The 16,956-nt window shown below is 42.5% G+C and overlaps 1 protein-coding gene across 2 annotated transcripts in view; it reads left to right on the top strand.

Annotated features, from left to right (window-relative positions):
- The window catches only part of LOC143793030 (EF-hand calcium-binding domain-containing protein 6-like), a 256,139-nt gene that overhangs the window by 91,110 nt on the left and 148,073 nt on the right, over nt 1–16,956 (top strand). For both annotated transcript variants that reach the window (XM_077279600.1, XM_077279601.1), the window contains 4 exons: nt 454–596; nt 1,799–1,995; nt 3,406–3,513; nt 6,740–6,805. In XM_077279600.1, the coding sequence (XP_077135715.1) occupies nt 454–596; nt 1,799–1,995; nt 3,406–3,513; nt 6,740–6,805 (514 nt within the window). The remainder of the gene's footprint in view (nt 1–453; nt 597–1,798; nt 1,996–3,405; nt 3,514–6,739; nt 6,806–16,956) is intronic.

The raw sequence follows: 16,956 nt of genomic DNA, 5'->3' as shown, positions 1-16,956 counted from the left end.
CCCACTCCCTCATGAAGGCTGGACCATCAGTGTAAATACACACCTGTACTTTGTATCTCCCCCACCTCATTGTAGATTGTAAGCTCTCACGAGCAGGGTCGTCTTATTTTGCTTTATTTATTGTATTGTTAACGTTGTTACTTATGACTGTTGTGTTTTGAAACTGTTTAAACTGTAAAGTGCTGCGGAATATGTTGGCGCTATATAAATAAAGATTATTATTATTTTCCTATAGAAGGTTATGGGCCCATATTACTGGATCTATAAACATCAGGGTCCACAATCCACTAGTCATTATGCTGACCTAGATAGGACAGACACCACAGAACTTTATCCTTATGTTTTCACATGATTGCCGTACATGTAAACCAGCTCTGTGGTTAGAATCTAGTGTATTGCCTGTAAATCATGATTCAGTCTGGGTTTCATCATCCGCTTCTCCAATTCCATCAGTACAATCCAGAGAAATGTCTCGGGCAGAACTAGAGCGGAAAGCCTCTCTCAACATTGAGAAATGGTTGAAAGATAAATTCAGAGAAGGCTTTCGGAGCATGAAAGAAGAATTTGAAAGGCGTGATCCCCAAAGAATTGGCAAGGTGGGTAGAAATATATGTTATGTAATATTGTTGTAGTTCATTTACTGTAACTGTGATTGAAATTTGCAGAAAATATACCACACAGCGTATGTATACAGACGCAAAACTCATGCGCAGCCTTACTGTAAAATACAGTATTTTACACAATAGTTTAAAAAAAATGTACATATAGGGCCGAAAGGGGCAGCATTTATGTAAACCCACCCTATACTAGTACCAGGAGGTCATTGGTGAATTTGTACCGGAACCGTCAACCATGCATTGTGTATGGGGGCCTCCTTTGATTTATCGGGGAGACAAAGAATTTGGTGTACTAAATTTCAATACCTGATCCTTTTGTACTGTCAGGAGACAAGGTACCAACATAATTCTCAAACAGCAGCTTACTTCTGTCCTTACATTGAAAATGCATACACTATTGAACTGAGCGTCCATACTTATGAGGGAGGGCGTTCATGAGAGATAGCTGTGGGCCCAACGAACACCTGTCTGACATCTTTCCAAAATGAAGGTGTACCTTGAAGGGAATCTGTCACCAGGTTTTTGCTACCTCATCTGAGAGCAGCATGAAGTAGGAAAAGAGACCCTGATTCCAGCAATGTATCACTTAGTTTACCAGGTGCAGCAGTTGTGACAAAATCAGAGTTTTAGATGTAACGTGTAGCATAGTGGAGAAAGCTAACCCTTCCCACATCAAAAGTTTCTGTTAATAGATTGACAGTAAGCTGCTTATCAGAGAAGGGGTTGTGGTTGGACCAGGGCTCATGTGAGCTGTAGTCCAGGCAGTGATAATCTCCTGGTGATAAAACATTCATTGTATGGAAACAATAGCACACTGCCTAGTAAGTGACACATCCCTGAAATTTGTGTTTCAGCCACTGCCTCATGGTGTCTTCAGATTACATAGCAATAGTCTGTTAACAAATTCCCTTTAACAATGTAGAACAATTTTAAGTTAATGCTACATTTTTATATTTTTAACCGGAAAATCCCAGGATCCAGTTTATTGTGATATCAAGGACTACTTAACCATTTAGCTGTCATGGATTGAGGCCTCTGACCTATGACTGTATGACAACTACTTTGCGGCAGCCTAAAAATATCTTTTCATTACATTGTACATCGATAGTATGTTGTGAACAACATAGAAGGATTCATTTATCTGCTTGTGTTTGCCTCATTTTCATGTACATAATCTTCAGGTTGAGAAAGATGATTTTCTGGCAGTATTGGAAAAGTTTGACCTAAAACTAAAAGATGAACACTTTAACCTGTTCCTGGCAAGATGTGGGCTTGAAAACTCCCTTACCGGCATCAGTTACATGGATCTACTAAGAAATTTCCAAGACCGCAGTGAGAAAGGCATCACACACAAGATACTCTCTGACCCAAACCATAGGTAACCATGCTGACCTTTATGGAAGTATTGCGATCCTTTGTAGTCTCTGGTGATCATCATCCTAAAAGGAATATGTCATCGGAAAATTACACATTGTTCATATTAAGCTTTTGTGTTAAATGTATTTTTACATTTTTTAATCAATTTTGTTATTTTCCATATCACAGTCTATATTCAAAAAATCATTTAAATCTTACAATTTTCACTAAGCAAAATACTAAGATGATACCTCCTTTTCTGCACAGGTCACTTTTCATTTTCATCACAAGCAAGATTACAGTGAAAAATACAACTATGTATAGATAACACAGGACCCATCATTCACAATAGGTGATCACAGCTCACCTCCTCCTCCTCTGCACAATGACCTCTGCGGAGATCACAGAGCATGCCTAGAAATCTTTTCAATAGATGTCATTGAGTCTATCCTTTTGCTTTTTATTATTCTCTACAGTCTGTGTGGCAACTATAAAATATAGCTCCAAAAAATGCTGTTAACAGTAACCCCAGAAAAACTCCCCCCTCCAAGTAAAATGAAAAAAAAACAAAAACAACATATGAAAAACAGATTGGAAAAAAAATAAAATATAGTACTATTTTTTAATTATTAATGAATATATATGTAACATTTTGCACATACATATAGGGGTGTGTATATTTATGGTCCCGTATGTTACACACTATATACTATAATATTGAACATATTGACCAATGACGTAATGGTTAAAAAAAAGTGAAATTTGTTTGTGGAATCCCCTTGTATGTGTTTTCATAAACTAAACTGACCTATTGAGTTAATTTTAGATACTTTTTCAATAAAATATATTAACTTAATAGAATAGATGCAAATATCAAAGTTTTTTTTTCTTTTTGAGGCTCACCAGTCCATTAATAAATGGGAAAATATAACAGAGAAGTAGGCATTATGTGTGGGTTCTGTGATGGTTTCTACATTTTTTATGCTGTGAATTTGTATAACGTCCTGCATTTGCACATTTGTCCACTGGGTGGCATTACAGACTGCATTTCTGATGAAAGGAACTTCATGGTTACATATTATTATTATTATTTATTATTATAGCGCCATTTATTCCATGGCGCTTTATATATTGAATCAATGCAGTTTCCATACTGGATTAATTCATATTTGATCTTTACAATAATGTAACTACGGCAGTGCAGCAAAAATTCTACTAATTATAATGTAAAATACTGCTGATTTAGATTACTGTTATACATGGATTTCATATGTCTGCTGCCACTACGCATATAAGGGAAATTATTTGTAGGCAATTTTCTTATACATGAGTTTTATATGTTTATCATTCCGATTCCATACATGTATCCTGTTGAATTTACCTATCTGTGGTTTATTATACTTCCACCATTTATTCTGTTCTTCAATTGCAGATTTCATCGGGAAGGAGCTATTAGCCCCTCGTCTACGCTAACTGCAGTGGAAGCACGACTTGCAAACCTCTTCCAGGCTGACTTCTTGGCCCTTTTGGCAACTTTTGAGTATGTCTTTTTTTTCTTCTCATTATATCTCTACATGAGCTGGGTCTTAGAAAACAGAATTTAAATGCTTTTAAATTAGTTTAATTTTCTATATCTTGAATTTATATAATATATATATTCTGGAGTTTGTAAATAGACTGCAATGAAAAAGTTTGGGAGGTGTGTGGGTTGGAAAAAAACATTATAAAATTCATATACAGTTAAATTTATTACACACTGAAGCTTCTATCACTAAAGCAAGTACTGTCACATCTCTAGTTTTTGGGATAGTGAGCCCCCTAGAGGACATTTTGTAAACTTTAGGGCTATAAGGCATCAGGTCTTCAAGCGAGTCTAGTCTGATATGTCACGTCCATGTTAATTTCAAAAGGGAAAAAGTCATAATAGTTTTTGTGACACTAGTCACTAACCAAGAGAGCACGTAGTTTTCAAAAGGTAAAAGACAAAAGAGTAGCCAGGTTACGGTCCGAGGTCAGAATACCAGGAGAATAGTGTATCAGAGCAGAGGGGCTAGGCAAACTGATGGTCAAACGAGGTCCAAGGTCAGGCAGCAATAGATCATTAGACAGAGCACATGAAGACAAGGCAAACCACAGAGCAAATGCTGCACTTGGCAGAGATCTGAGGCTGACAGCATAGCTAAGTAGCTGGTTAAACACTTACAACAAGGAACACCTGAAGGAATCTCCGCACCTCCCGGTCTCAGATTGGACAGCTGAGCTGTCTATCAAAATATCCACAGCTCAGCACACACTCTCTCTCTTTCTCTTCTACTTCTGACCGTGACCTCTGACCTCCGGCTAATCGGGAGCTACGGTCACAAAATGGTGGAACAGAACAGATGATGGCAGCTGGTCATTATTTTACTAAGGGCAGGGAACAGACATTAATGATACCACTCCGGAGGTGAAATAAAAAAAAAACGCCAGAGTAGTACTTTAAAGTGGTATCATTATATTGGAGATTTATTGAATGTCAACATCATATATCATCAATATCCAAGAAATGATAGTTTCACTTTAGAGATTCCTTCCTATTGATAAAACACAGAAACAGTTGACCTTTTGCAATTCTCATAAACTACAATGGAGAGAGCAGCATGCACATGTTGTCACCAGTCACCCATAACTTCTCCTCTATGGAGTGCCAAAGGGGCAATCGGGGATGTGCCATAAATGTCTCTGCTAAAAAATATCCCTTTAAAAAATCATTCTTTATAAACCGACTAAGGGATAGGGGCGCATGACAACGTTTAGCTGTTTGCAGTTCCCGCAGTGGTCAAAACGAAACAAAATGTACGGAGCTGGGTCACCGTTTCTCTGTACACTGTGTATTAGCCCTTGTTGGATATTGCAGCTCATCTCCCAATGAAGTGAATAGGAGCATGATTTGAAGTACCCAAAAATGGCCACTACACATTATAAGGAGTTGTGATGTTCCGGCTCCTTAAACTGTTTACTTTTGGGCATAGCGAGACCTGCAAACAGCTAGATGGTTGGGTTGCTGCATGTACAACCCCAAAGTCCCCTAAGAACTCCAATTTAAAATAGAACATGGTAGAACCCCATAGTGCAGCAGTTCCGGTAACACAATGATGCAGATAGCAGGGTCAGCCACACATTTGTCTCACCAGTGGTGCCAGCTGCATGCCAGCTTCTTCCCTATGACATATGTAACACCCCAGGTTTCTGGTTGTTACAGTGGCATTGCTTTCCTCACGGGGAGAGTGATGTCACGCTTGGAAGCGAGGAAGGATCTTCTTTATCAGGTAAAAACAAGCATGCAACATGTTGACACTCCAGGTCAGAAGGGGGAGCTCTGATCCAGCTTGAAGGTGGCTCCCCTATATATATTCTGGTCTGGAGGGAAAGTTCAATCAGTTCCTGTCAGAGAGACAGAGGAGAAGGGAGTAGAGGGGCCGTGCAGCCACGAGAATTGCTGCAGCTCCTAGAAAGAGAGAAAGAGAAAGCCGAACAGATTGTAGAGAGCTTATAGGAGAAGTGAAGCGCAGGGAGTGAGAACTGGGGAGAATAGCTGCAACTGGGCTACCTCCCTACAGAGCGCAGACACCGGTAGCTGGAAGACCGAGGTTGTGAGGGACTCCACGGCTCACAGCAGAAACCGGCAGGACAGTTGGATTACAAGTCACCTGTCCGCCCTGACACCTGGAGACACAGTGGCGCATAGAGCCCGGGTCGTGATAGAGACCCTGTAAAAAGGCTCGAGCCACCTGTCATATGGGTTAGTGTCCTACCTACAGGTAGGACAGAGAGAACACGTGAGTACTTTGTGAGAAGCCTAGTGCAGAAAGGAACTATACCGCAGCGCTAGAGGGAAGGCTTCTAACTCCACCTGGTAAAGGGGACTCTGAGCTCGCTGCCAAGTCGGCCGGATCCTACCTGTACCTGTGATCTGGTACCCTGGACTGTGGCTGCCTGAATTCATCAGTATACCAGGTAAAGAGACTGCAAACCTGTGTGCTCAGTTTCTTGCTACACCACCCACCATCTTTATCTATAAACCGGGAGCCCTGGGGAACCAGCTTCACCTGTGGGAAGCTGTACCATCTTAGCTGCCATAACATCACCCCAGTGGACCCCTTTAAGCTGCGTCGGTCACCTCTGACCGAAAACCACAGGTGGCGTCACAAACACAAACTTTATTCATAACTTCTTTAAAGACTTTTCCCTTAACATAGGCGCCCAGGGCCAAGGACCAGGTCGCCGCCACCGTGACACTTCCCTTTAAGTACCGGACCCGGTACCGAGTACCCCATGGCCCTGGTGGGCGTTCCACATAAAAGGTGAATTAAAGCAAAGAGGGTGTTTACATGTATCTTTCTTCACTGATAACTATGTTCTAGCAAGGAAGGCAGGAGAATGGAGCCACCATCTAATGACAGCACCCCTACACTTCAGAATGATGTGCCTCTCTATTAGGACACAGATATACATGCCTTTGCACTCTCGGTTGAAAGCTCCACAAACCATTATCACAGGCCACATGACCACCACAGACCACCCGGGTGAAGGCCACATGGGACCCCTGGTGTGCAGGTTTACCCTCTCATCTATATCTATAATCTATCTGTATTATTGATAGAGAGGAATTTTTTTAGGAAAAATGTGTAATCAGAAGGACAGATATTCCAAAAATGAGGACTGTAAGCTAAATCTACATAACGTAGCATGTCGTGATTAATAATTTGTTACTTTCTTCTTTTTAGGAAAATTGATAAATTCAAGAGAAATGTAATAAGCCAACAGGAATTCCGAGCAGCAATAGAGAGCAGGTATTATTCTATCAAGTGACAATCATAGTAAGACTCGGACATACATGCTACTAGTATGTTCCCCCACTGACTGAAATCTCATGACATATATTTATGGGGAACAAAAACAAAAGAGGGGCCCTTTTGCAGGACCAGTGTCAGGGCCCTTTGCAGTCCAACAGCTCATCATAATGCACCCCTTTATGTGCTGGTTTGAAGGCGTTAGTGGGCCCCTGTACCACTGCACAGGTTGCACCAATGGTATATCTGCTACAGCATATCCTATATACTATACTGTATATGATTTTCTCCTCACAGACAATATTGTGGCACACTCCTGTTGTGAATAATGTTCTTGGGCTCCCTCCGGTGGTTACAAGTGGTAGCGCTGCTGTCTGTCCTTCACAGCAGTCATCAGGTGTGTCCACTTTGGACTGGGCTATTTAGTCTGGCTTCACCCTTTAGTCAGTGCCAGTTGTCCATTGTTTCTGGAGGATTCACATCCCTTCCTGGTCTCTCCTGCTTGCTGTTCTTTTCAACAAGATAAGTCCTGCTTGTTTTTGCAGCCCACATTTTGTGGGTCTTATTGTTCAGTGCATTTCTTGTTTTTTCTTGTCCAGCTTAATCTGTGTAAGGATTTATGCAGCCAAGCTGGAATCTCTGGAGAGGCAGATATACCCTCCATGTCTTTAGTTAGATGTGGAGTTTTTGTATTTTCTGTGGTGGATATTTCCTAGTATTTAAATACTGACCGCATAGTTCTCTGTCCTATCTTTCCTGTTTAGCTATATTGGCCTCCTTTGCTAAAACCTGTTTTCAGCCTGTGTATGTTTTTTCCTCTCCTCTCACAGTCAATATTTGTGGGGGGCTGTCTATCCTTTGGGGATTTTCTCTGAGGCGAGATAGTTTTCCCTTTTCTATCTATAGGGTTAATTAGTCCTCCGGCTGTGTCGAGGTGTCTAGGATCAGTAGGTACATCCCACGGCTACTTCTAGTTGCGGTGTTAAGTTCAGGGTCCGCGGTCAGTACAGATACCACCTTCTCCAGAGTACGTCTAATGCTGCTCCTAGGCCACCAGATCATAACACACTCCACACTTGCTATGTTGTCTCAATATTCTTGCCAAGAAACATTTTTCTGTTTGTTTTTAATGGTTGTGTTGTGTAATTGTTCGGCTCACTCTAGAGATGGATTGTCAAAGCCCAAGATGCCGGTGGTCACATGGGTTATGGACATTGGTGCATCAGGCAGATGAAGCATACAGGAAACAGGTAGCAGAGGTACTGGAAGCCGCAGGTAGACTGGAGACATACTGGAGACAGGTAGCTGAGGTACTGGAAAGTGCAAACATGTAGGAAAGGCATTGGAAGCTATAAGCAGATCAGAGATACCAGGGAGACCGCAGACAGGTATCAGAGGTTTTGGGAGCTACAGAAAGACAAGAGACGTTGTGGAAAATACAGAAAGGTAGCAGAGGTATAGAAAGCCAAGTAGAAAGGCACTGGAAGCAGCAGGCAAACCAGAGATGCACTGGAATCTACAGACAGGCAGAAGAGGTAATGGAGACGGTACACAGGTCATGGTGCACCAACAAACTAGGAGACTTAACCCCTTAATCCCATATGACGTACTATCCCGTCAAGGTAACCTGGGACTTAATTCCCAGGGACGGGATAGTACGTCATAGCGATCGGCTGCGCTCACGAGGGGAGCCCGGCCGATCGCGGCCGGGTGTCAGCTGACTATCGCAGCTGACATCCGGCACTATGTGCCAGGAGCGGTCACGGACCGCCCCCAGCACATTAACCCTCGGCAGACTGCGATCAAACATGATCGCAGCGTTCCGGGGGCAGAGGGAAGCATCACGCAGGGAGGGGGCTCCCTGCGGGCTTCCCTGAGACCCTTGGTACAAGGCGATGTGCTCACCTTGTACTGAGCGTCTCTTCCCTGCAGGCCCTGGATCCAAAATGGCCTCGGGGCTGCATCCGGGTCCTGCAGGGAGGTGGCTTACAAGAGCCTGCTCAGAGCAGGCGCTGGTAAGCCAGGAGCAGGGTATGTCAGATCATCTGATGCATTGCAGTGCATTGCAAAATGTCTGATCAGCGATCTGACCCTATAACATGATGCCCCCCCCATGGGGCAATGTTATAATGTAAAAAAAAAATATTTAGATGTGTAAAAAAAAAAAAAAAAAAATCCTAAATATATATATATATATATATATATATATATATATATATATATATATATATATATATGTATATATATTGTTCCCATAAATACAGTCCTTTATCTAAATAATAAAAAAACAAACAATAAAAGTACACATATTTAGTATCGCTTTGGTAGCTCTTTCTCTTGTGCTTTCTAGTATCGCCGCGTCTGTAACAACCCGACCTATAAAACTGTCCCACTAGTTAACCCCTTCAGTGAACACCGTAAAAAAAAAAACAGGCAAAAAACAACACTTTATTATCATACCGCCGAACAAAAAGTGGAATAGCACGCATTCAAAAACACAGATATAAATAACCATGGTACCGCTGAAAACGTCATCTTGTCCCGCAAAAAACGAGCCACCATACAGTGTCATCAGCAAAAAAATAAAAAAGTTATAGTCCTCAGAATAAAGCGATGCAAAAATAATTATTTTTTCTATAAAATAGTTTTTATCGTATAAAAGCGCCAAACCATAAAAAAATGATATAAATGAGGTATCTCTGTAATCGTACTGACCAGAAGAATAAAACTGCTTTATTCATTTTACCAAACGCAGAAAGGTATAAACGCCCCCCTCCAAAAAAGAAATTCATGAATAGCTGGTTTTTGGTCATACTGCCTCACAAAAATAGGAATAAAAAGCGATCAAAAAATGTCACGTGCCTGAAAATGTTACCAATAAAAACGTCAAATCATCCCTCACGTGACTCTGTTGGCCAAAATATGGAAAAATTATAGCTCTCAAAATGTGGTAACGCAAAAAAATATTTTTGGGGATAAAAAGCGTCTTTTAGTGTGTGACAGCTGCCAATCATAAAAATCTGCTAAAAAACCCGCTATAAAAGTAAATCAAACCCCCCTTCATCACCCCCTTAGTTAGGGAAAAATAAAAAAATTAAAAAAAATTTATTTATTTCCATTTTCCATAGGGTTAGGGCTAGGGTTAGGGCTAGGGCTAGGGTTGGGGCTAGGGTTGGGGTTAGGGTTAGGGCTAGGGTTAGGGCTAGGGTTAGGGTTGGGGCTAGGGTTAGGGTTAGGGTTGGGGCTAGGGTTAGGGTTAGGGTTAGGGTTTGGATTACATTTACAGTTGGGATTAGGGTTAGGGGTGTGTCAGGGTTAGGGGTGTCGTTAGGGTTATGGTTGGGATTAGGGTTAGGGGTGTGTTGGAGTTAGGGGTGTGGTTAGGGTTGGAGTTAGGGATGTGGTTGGGATTAAGGGTGTGTTTGGATCAGGGTTTCAGTTAGAATTGGGGGTTTCCACTGTTTAGGCACATCAGGGCTCTCCAAACGCGACATGGCGTCCGATCTCAATTCTAGCCAATTCTGCGTTGAAAAAGTAAAACAGTGCTCCTTCCCTTCCGGGCTCTCCCATGCACCCAAACAGAGGTTTACCCCAACATATAGGGTATCAGCATACTCAGGACAAATTGGACAACAACTTTTGGGGTCCAATTTCTCTTGTTACCCTTGGGAAAATAAAAATTTGACGGGCTAAAAAACCATTTTTGTGGAAAAAAAAATATTTTTTATTTTCACGGCTCAGCGTTATTAACTGTAGTGAAACACTTGGGGGTTCAAAGTTTTCACAACACATCTAGATAAGTTCCTTGAGGGGTCTAGTTTCCAATATGGGGTCACTTGTGGGGGGTTTCTACTGTTTAGGTAAATCAGGGGCTCTGCAAATGCAACGTGACGTCTGCAGACCAATCCATCTAAGTCTGCATTCCAAATGGTGCTCCTTCCCTTCCGAGCTCTGCCCAAACGGTGGTTCCCCCCCCCCACATATGGGGTATCAGCGTATTCAGGACAAATTGCACAACAAATTTTGGGGTCCAATTTCTCCTGTTACCCTTGGGAAAATACAAGACTGGGGGCTAAAAAATAATTTTTGTGGAAAAAAAAAGAATTTTTATTTTCATGGCTCTACGTTATAAACTGTAGTGAAACACTTGGGGTTCAAAGCTCTCACAACACATCTATATAAGATCCATAGGGGGTCTACTTTCCAAAATGGTGTCACTTGTGGGGAGTTTCAATGTTTAGGCACATCAGGGGCTCTCCAAACGCAACATGGTATCCCATTTCAATTCCAGCCAATTTTGCATTGAAAAGTCAGACGCTCCTTCCCTTCCGAGCTCTGCCATGCACCCAAACAGGGGTTTACCCCCACATATGGGGTATCAGCGTACTCAGGACAAATTGCACAACAACATTTGGGGTACAATTTCTTCTCGTACTCTTGGGGAAATAAAAAATTGGGGGTGAAAAGTTCATTTTTGTGAAAAAATATTATTTTTTATTTTTACGGCTCTACATTATAAACTTCTGTGAAGCACTTGATGGGTCAAAGTGCTCACCACACATCTAGATAAGTTCCTTAGGGGGTCTACTTTCCAAAATGGTGTCACTTCTGGGTTTTTTCAATGTTTAGGCACATCAGGGGCTCCTCAATGCGGCATGGCGTTCCATCTCAATTCCAGCCAATTTTGCATTGAAAAGTCAAACGGCGCTCCTTCCCTTCCGAGCTCTGCCATGCACTCAAACAGTGGTTTACCCCCACATATGGGGTATCAGCGTACTCAGGGAAAATTGTACAACAACGTTTGGGTACAATTTCTTCTGGTAGCCTTGGGAAAATAAAAAATTGGGGATGAAAAGTTCATTTTTGTGAAAAAATATTATTTTTTATTTTTACGGCTCTACATTATAAACTTCTGTGAAGCACTTGGTAGGTCAAAGTGCTCACCACACATCTAGATAAGTTCCATAGGGGGTCTACTTTCCAAAATGGTGTCAATTGTTGGGGGTTTTAATGTTTAGGCACATTAGTGGCTCTCCAAACGCAACATGGCGTCCCATCTCAATTCCAGCCAATTTTGCATTGAAAAGTCAAATGGCCCTGCTTCCCTTCCGAGCTCTGCCATGTGCCCAAACAGTGGTTTACCCCCACATATGGGGTATCAGAGTACTCAGGACAAATTGTTCAACAACTTTTGGGGTCCATTTTTTCCTGTTACCCTTGGTAAGATAAAACAAATTGGAGCTGAAGTAAATTTTTTGTGAAAAAAAATTAAATGTTCATTTTTTTTAAACATTCCAAAAATTCCTGTGAAACACCTGAAGGGTTAATAAACTTCTTGAATGTGGTCTTGAGCACCTTGATGGGTGCAGTTTTTAGAATGGTGTCACACTTGGTTATTTTCTATCATATAGACCCCTCAAAATGACTTCAAATGTGATGTGGTCCCTCAAAAAAATAGTGTTGTAAAAATGAGAAATTGCTGGTCAACTCTTAACCCTTATAACTCCCTAACAAGAAAAAATGTTGTTTCCAAAATTGTGCTGATGTAAAGTAGACATGTGGGAAATGTTACTTATTAAGTATTTTGTGTGACATATCTCTGTGATTTAAGGGCATAAAAATTCAAAGTAGGAACATTGTGAAATTTTCAAAATTTTCACCAAATTTCCGTTTATTTCCACAAATAAATGCAGGTAATATCAAAGAAATTTTACCACTATCATGAAGTACAATATGTCTCGAGAAAACATTGTCAGAATCACCAGGATCTGTTGAAGCGTTCCAGAGTTATAACCTCATAAAGGGACAGTGGTCAGAATTGTGAAAACTGGCCCGGTCATTAACGTGCAAACCACCCTCGGGGCTTAAGGGGTTAATATCAAGACACAGATGGGTGTCTTGGTAGACCTTATATATGCCTAGGTATATGATCACATGGGAGCACGCTGGGCTACTTGAAAAGCCTGAGGTGGAGCACAAGAAAATTCAGTGGTTCGTGGTGAAAGGAGCAGAGCCCAGACCCGGTGTAACAGGCCAGATTATACCCCCAGGCCAGACTATACCCGGGGTTAAAGTGGCCTAGGCTAGATTATACCCCGGGTATACTTTGGCCTAGGCCAAACTATACCCCGGGGTATAAAATAGCCTAGGCCAAAGTATACCCCTCCAGGCCAGATTATACCCCCCAGGGTAAGCTGAGGGAAAGCTGCTCATTCTTCTAGGTCACAGCTCCCCCTCCCATCGGGCACTGCTCCTTTTCAAGCTCCTCCACCTCTGGTGACGCCAGGGATCTCCCTTTCTAAGCCCCACCCCCTCCCTATAGTCACATGTGACATGAAATCTTCAGCCCTGCTCGTGCCAGCTCGTTGTCTTGGCGCCTTGGATATGCTTGGAAAAGGGCTTTGTATACCTAGGGGGCACTGACGAGCACTGAGGGGTGGGTGGGGAACCCCTTTACTGGTTGCTATGGGATATAGCATGATCACTCTATCCTAGCAACACCTTGGATACGCTTGGAAAAGGGGTTTATCTATCTTGGGGGCACCATTGCAGCACTGCGGGTGGGTGGGGAAACCTTTTACTGGTTGCTATGGGATTTTACATGATCACTCTATCCTAGCAACGCCTTGAATACGCTTGAAAAAGGGGTTTATCTACCTTGGGGGCACTCTCGCAGCACTTAAGGATAGGTGGTTAACCCCTTAGGTGGTTGCTATGGGATTTTACATGACCACTTTATCCTAGCAACGGCTTGTATACGCTTGGAAAAGGGGTTTATCTACCTTGGGGGCACCCTTGCAGCACTGTGGGGAAGCCGGGGAACCCTTTTACTGGTTGCTATGGGATTTTACATGACCAATTTATCCTAGCAACGCCTTGTATACGCTTGGAAAAGGGGTTAATCTACCTTGGGGGCACCCTCACAGCACTGCGGGGTGGGTGGGGAACCCTTTTACTGGTTGCTATGGGATTTTACATGGCCATTCTATCCTAGCAACGCCTTGGATACGCTTAAAAAATGGGTTTATCTACCATGGGGGCACCCTCGCAGCACTGCGGCGGGGAAGCCGGGGAACCCTTTTACTGAGGAAGGAAACAGCACAAAAATTCAAAAGCTGACTTAGGCCATAGTATACCCCCGGGGGATAAACTTTATACCAGGGGGTATAAAATAGTTTTTATAGTATTTCTCTAGGCCATAATGTTATCACTTCACTGTTTTTCTCACCCTATTGCTTATTTGTTGAAAAGTGTGCAGATCTGAACTGACAGTAGATGGCGCTGTCCTGTCAGTGCATAGTTAATGATAACTTGTTTTGTATGTTCTCTATGACACCTCTCTGCTCTCTATGACACCAAATCTTTTCCAATTTTGACAACCATGGAAGATCAATTGTATGACCAGCTTTTGAGATTCTACACTGCAACAGAACAAAGGTACCCTCAGTATACCTACGATCTACCTCCTGAGAAACGTGCAAATGCCAAGTCCCAGTTTAGACAAACAGCAAAGCCATATCGAGCCCAAGGAGGAATTGTTTATCATAGGGAAAAGGAGGTTCTTACTAAAAGTCGACTGCCAAATATCCTGAAGGCCTGTCATGACAACCCAATATCTGGGGGCCATTTTGGCAGAGATAAAACTTTAGCCAAAATCTCTGACCGGTTTTACTGGAAGGGAATGAAAAATGACGTTCACCAGTATGTGAAAGCCTGTCAAAAATGTTTTGTTATAAATCCCAAAATCACAAAGGAAGCTCCACCACTCAACAGTATATCAGTGCCTGGAAAAGTATGGAGCTTAGTTGGGATTGATATGATTGGCCCTCTTCAGGAAACATCAAATGGCAACAAATATATAGTTGCTGCCACTGATCATTTCTCCAAATGGACTGAAGCAACAGCTGTCCCAGATAAGAGTGCCAAGTCAGTGGCAAATTTTTTGTACTCCGTTATCTGTCGCCTTGGCTGTATGGAGACTCTGATTAGCGACCAGGGACGAGAGTTTGTAAACTCGATCATTGACAACCTGATGGAACATTTTCAAACAGATCACCGTATTTCATCTGCATACCACCCACAAACAAATGGCCAGCGGGAACGTGATAATCGGACACTTAAAGAAGCTCTTAGTAAGCTTGTCAATGACCAAGGAAACAACTGGGATCAATTCATCCCTGGTGTTCTGTTTGCCTATCACACATCTGTGCATGCTTCAACCAAGGTTACTCCATTTGAGGTCATGTATGGACGGAAGGCCAAGCTTCCCATGGACCTTAATCCCTCAAAAGATGATACGGTGGATCCCATGCCCATTTCAGATCATGCCACCCCTGATGTGCTAAATACACTGTCAAGCATTCTTAAAAAGCTGCACTCAGACGTCAGTACCAACATCCACTCTGCTCAAGAACACCAGAAGTGTGCCTTTGATCGCCGACACAAAAGCAACAAAGAAATCACTGCTGGTACCATAGTTTATATCAAGAATCAGCGCCGTATTCAACGCATAGGTTCAAAGATGGAACCACGCTGGATTGGACCTTATTTAGTTGTGGAATCCTTGACCAAGGGACGAGTAAAACTTAAGAACAACAAAACTGGCAAGATATTAAGCAACACATACCACACCAGCAACCTAAAGATTTACCAGGATAAAGAGGCTTCTCCACCATCCGATGATGATTATTCCAGTGACTCTGCCACACAGAAAAATAAGCAAACTAAGGCTTTCAACCTACTACCAAGTTCAAGAAGGAAGTATCTTAGCACCACTCTTGGCCTTACGTTTAGTAAGGTTGTATACTGTGGATGCAGACGAGACCTTGAACAACCACGGCGTACATATAAAACCAAAGGTGATGGAAACTGCTTCTTCCGGGCCATCAGCTACATCTTGACAGGAACAGAGGACAACCATTCCCTTCTCAGAGATAAAGTCATCCACCATATGAAAACTGACTTGACAAAAAAACTACAGGACTACTTGAACCAAAATGTGAATGAATATGTGAACATCTCTGGAATCTCTCGTGATGGAGTCTGGGCAACTGATGCAGAGATCATGACCACGGCGAATCTGTTGAGTTGCGACATAATAATCTACACAAACGTCGGTGACTCCATGGATTGGTTGACATATCCTGCAAGCTTCAATCTGCAGTCAACAACTGAACATGCACTGTATCTTGAAAATAAGCACGATCATTTCAATGTTGTTATCAGTGTTTAGCTTTAAACGTTAATTTGGTAGCAAGGACATGCTAGACTAAATGTCATAATACACAGAATGACTGTTGGGCGATTTGTTGCCCCAGATAATTGCATTGCATGATAAGTGACTTATAGCTAATGAGAAATTATTGCCCCCCCTCCCACCGCTAGGTGGTGCTGGCTCTGCTTCTACAAGCTCCAACGGCACTAGCCAGGTGCCGCTCTCCTCTATGGCGCCTGGCTGTGACGTCGGCGCATGGAGAGGCAGCGCCACCTAGCGGCAGGAGGGGGACCCCGTCTACCAGGAGACGGGCAGCGGCGGTTAGCGAGGGGGGGTAATCGGGCAGCCCCCCTAAGGTAACTATAAAATGGGGGGGTATTTGTAATGCATATGCATTACAAATACCCCCCTTTACAACTACTTTTGCCATGGGCAAAAGTTTTGTATAGTGGGAGGTACTCTTTAAGAATTGTCAGTTTGGTTTCTCAATAAAATGTTGAAGCATTAAGTAATTCTTGTGTATATCACTCAATGCAAATGATTTCATTGGGGTATAATATGAGCTGAGAGGTATAAATTGGGCTAGGCAACTTTAACCCCAGATTAGTTACATAATCTGGCCTGGAGGGGTATAGTTTGGCCTAGGCTATTTTACACCCCGGGGTATAGTTTGGCCTAGGCCAGTTTATGCCCGGGTATACTCTGGCATAGACCAAATTATACCCGGGGTTAATCTGGGACAGGGTTACTTTGGCCTGTTACACCGAGGAACCCTTTTACTGGTTGCTATGGGATTTTACATGACCACTTTATCCTAGCAATGCCTTGTATATGCTTGGAAAAGGGGTTTATCTACCTTGGGGGCACCCTGCTTGCTATAGGGTTTTACATGGTGTAAGTACCTTAGATTGATCATTTGAAATCGCTTAGCAACCAG

The sequence above is a fragment of the Ranitomeya variabilis genome, chromosome 1, assembly GCF_051348905.1.
Source record: "Ranitomeya variabilis isolate aRanVar5 chromosome 1, aRanVar5.hap1, whole genome shotgun sequence".
In the NCBI taxonomy this organism is placed as follows: domain Eukaryota; kingdom Metazoa; phylum Chordata; class Amphibia; order Anura; family Dendrobatidae; genus Ranitomeya; species Ranitomeya variabilis.
This window is presented reverse-complemented; position numbering and strand designations above follow the sequence as displayed.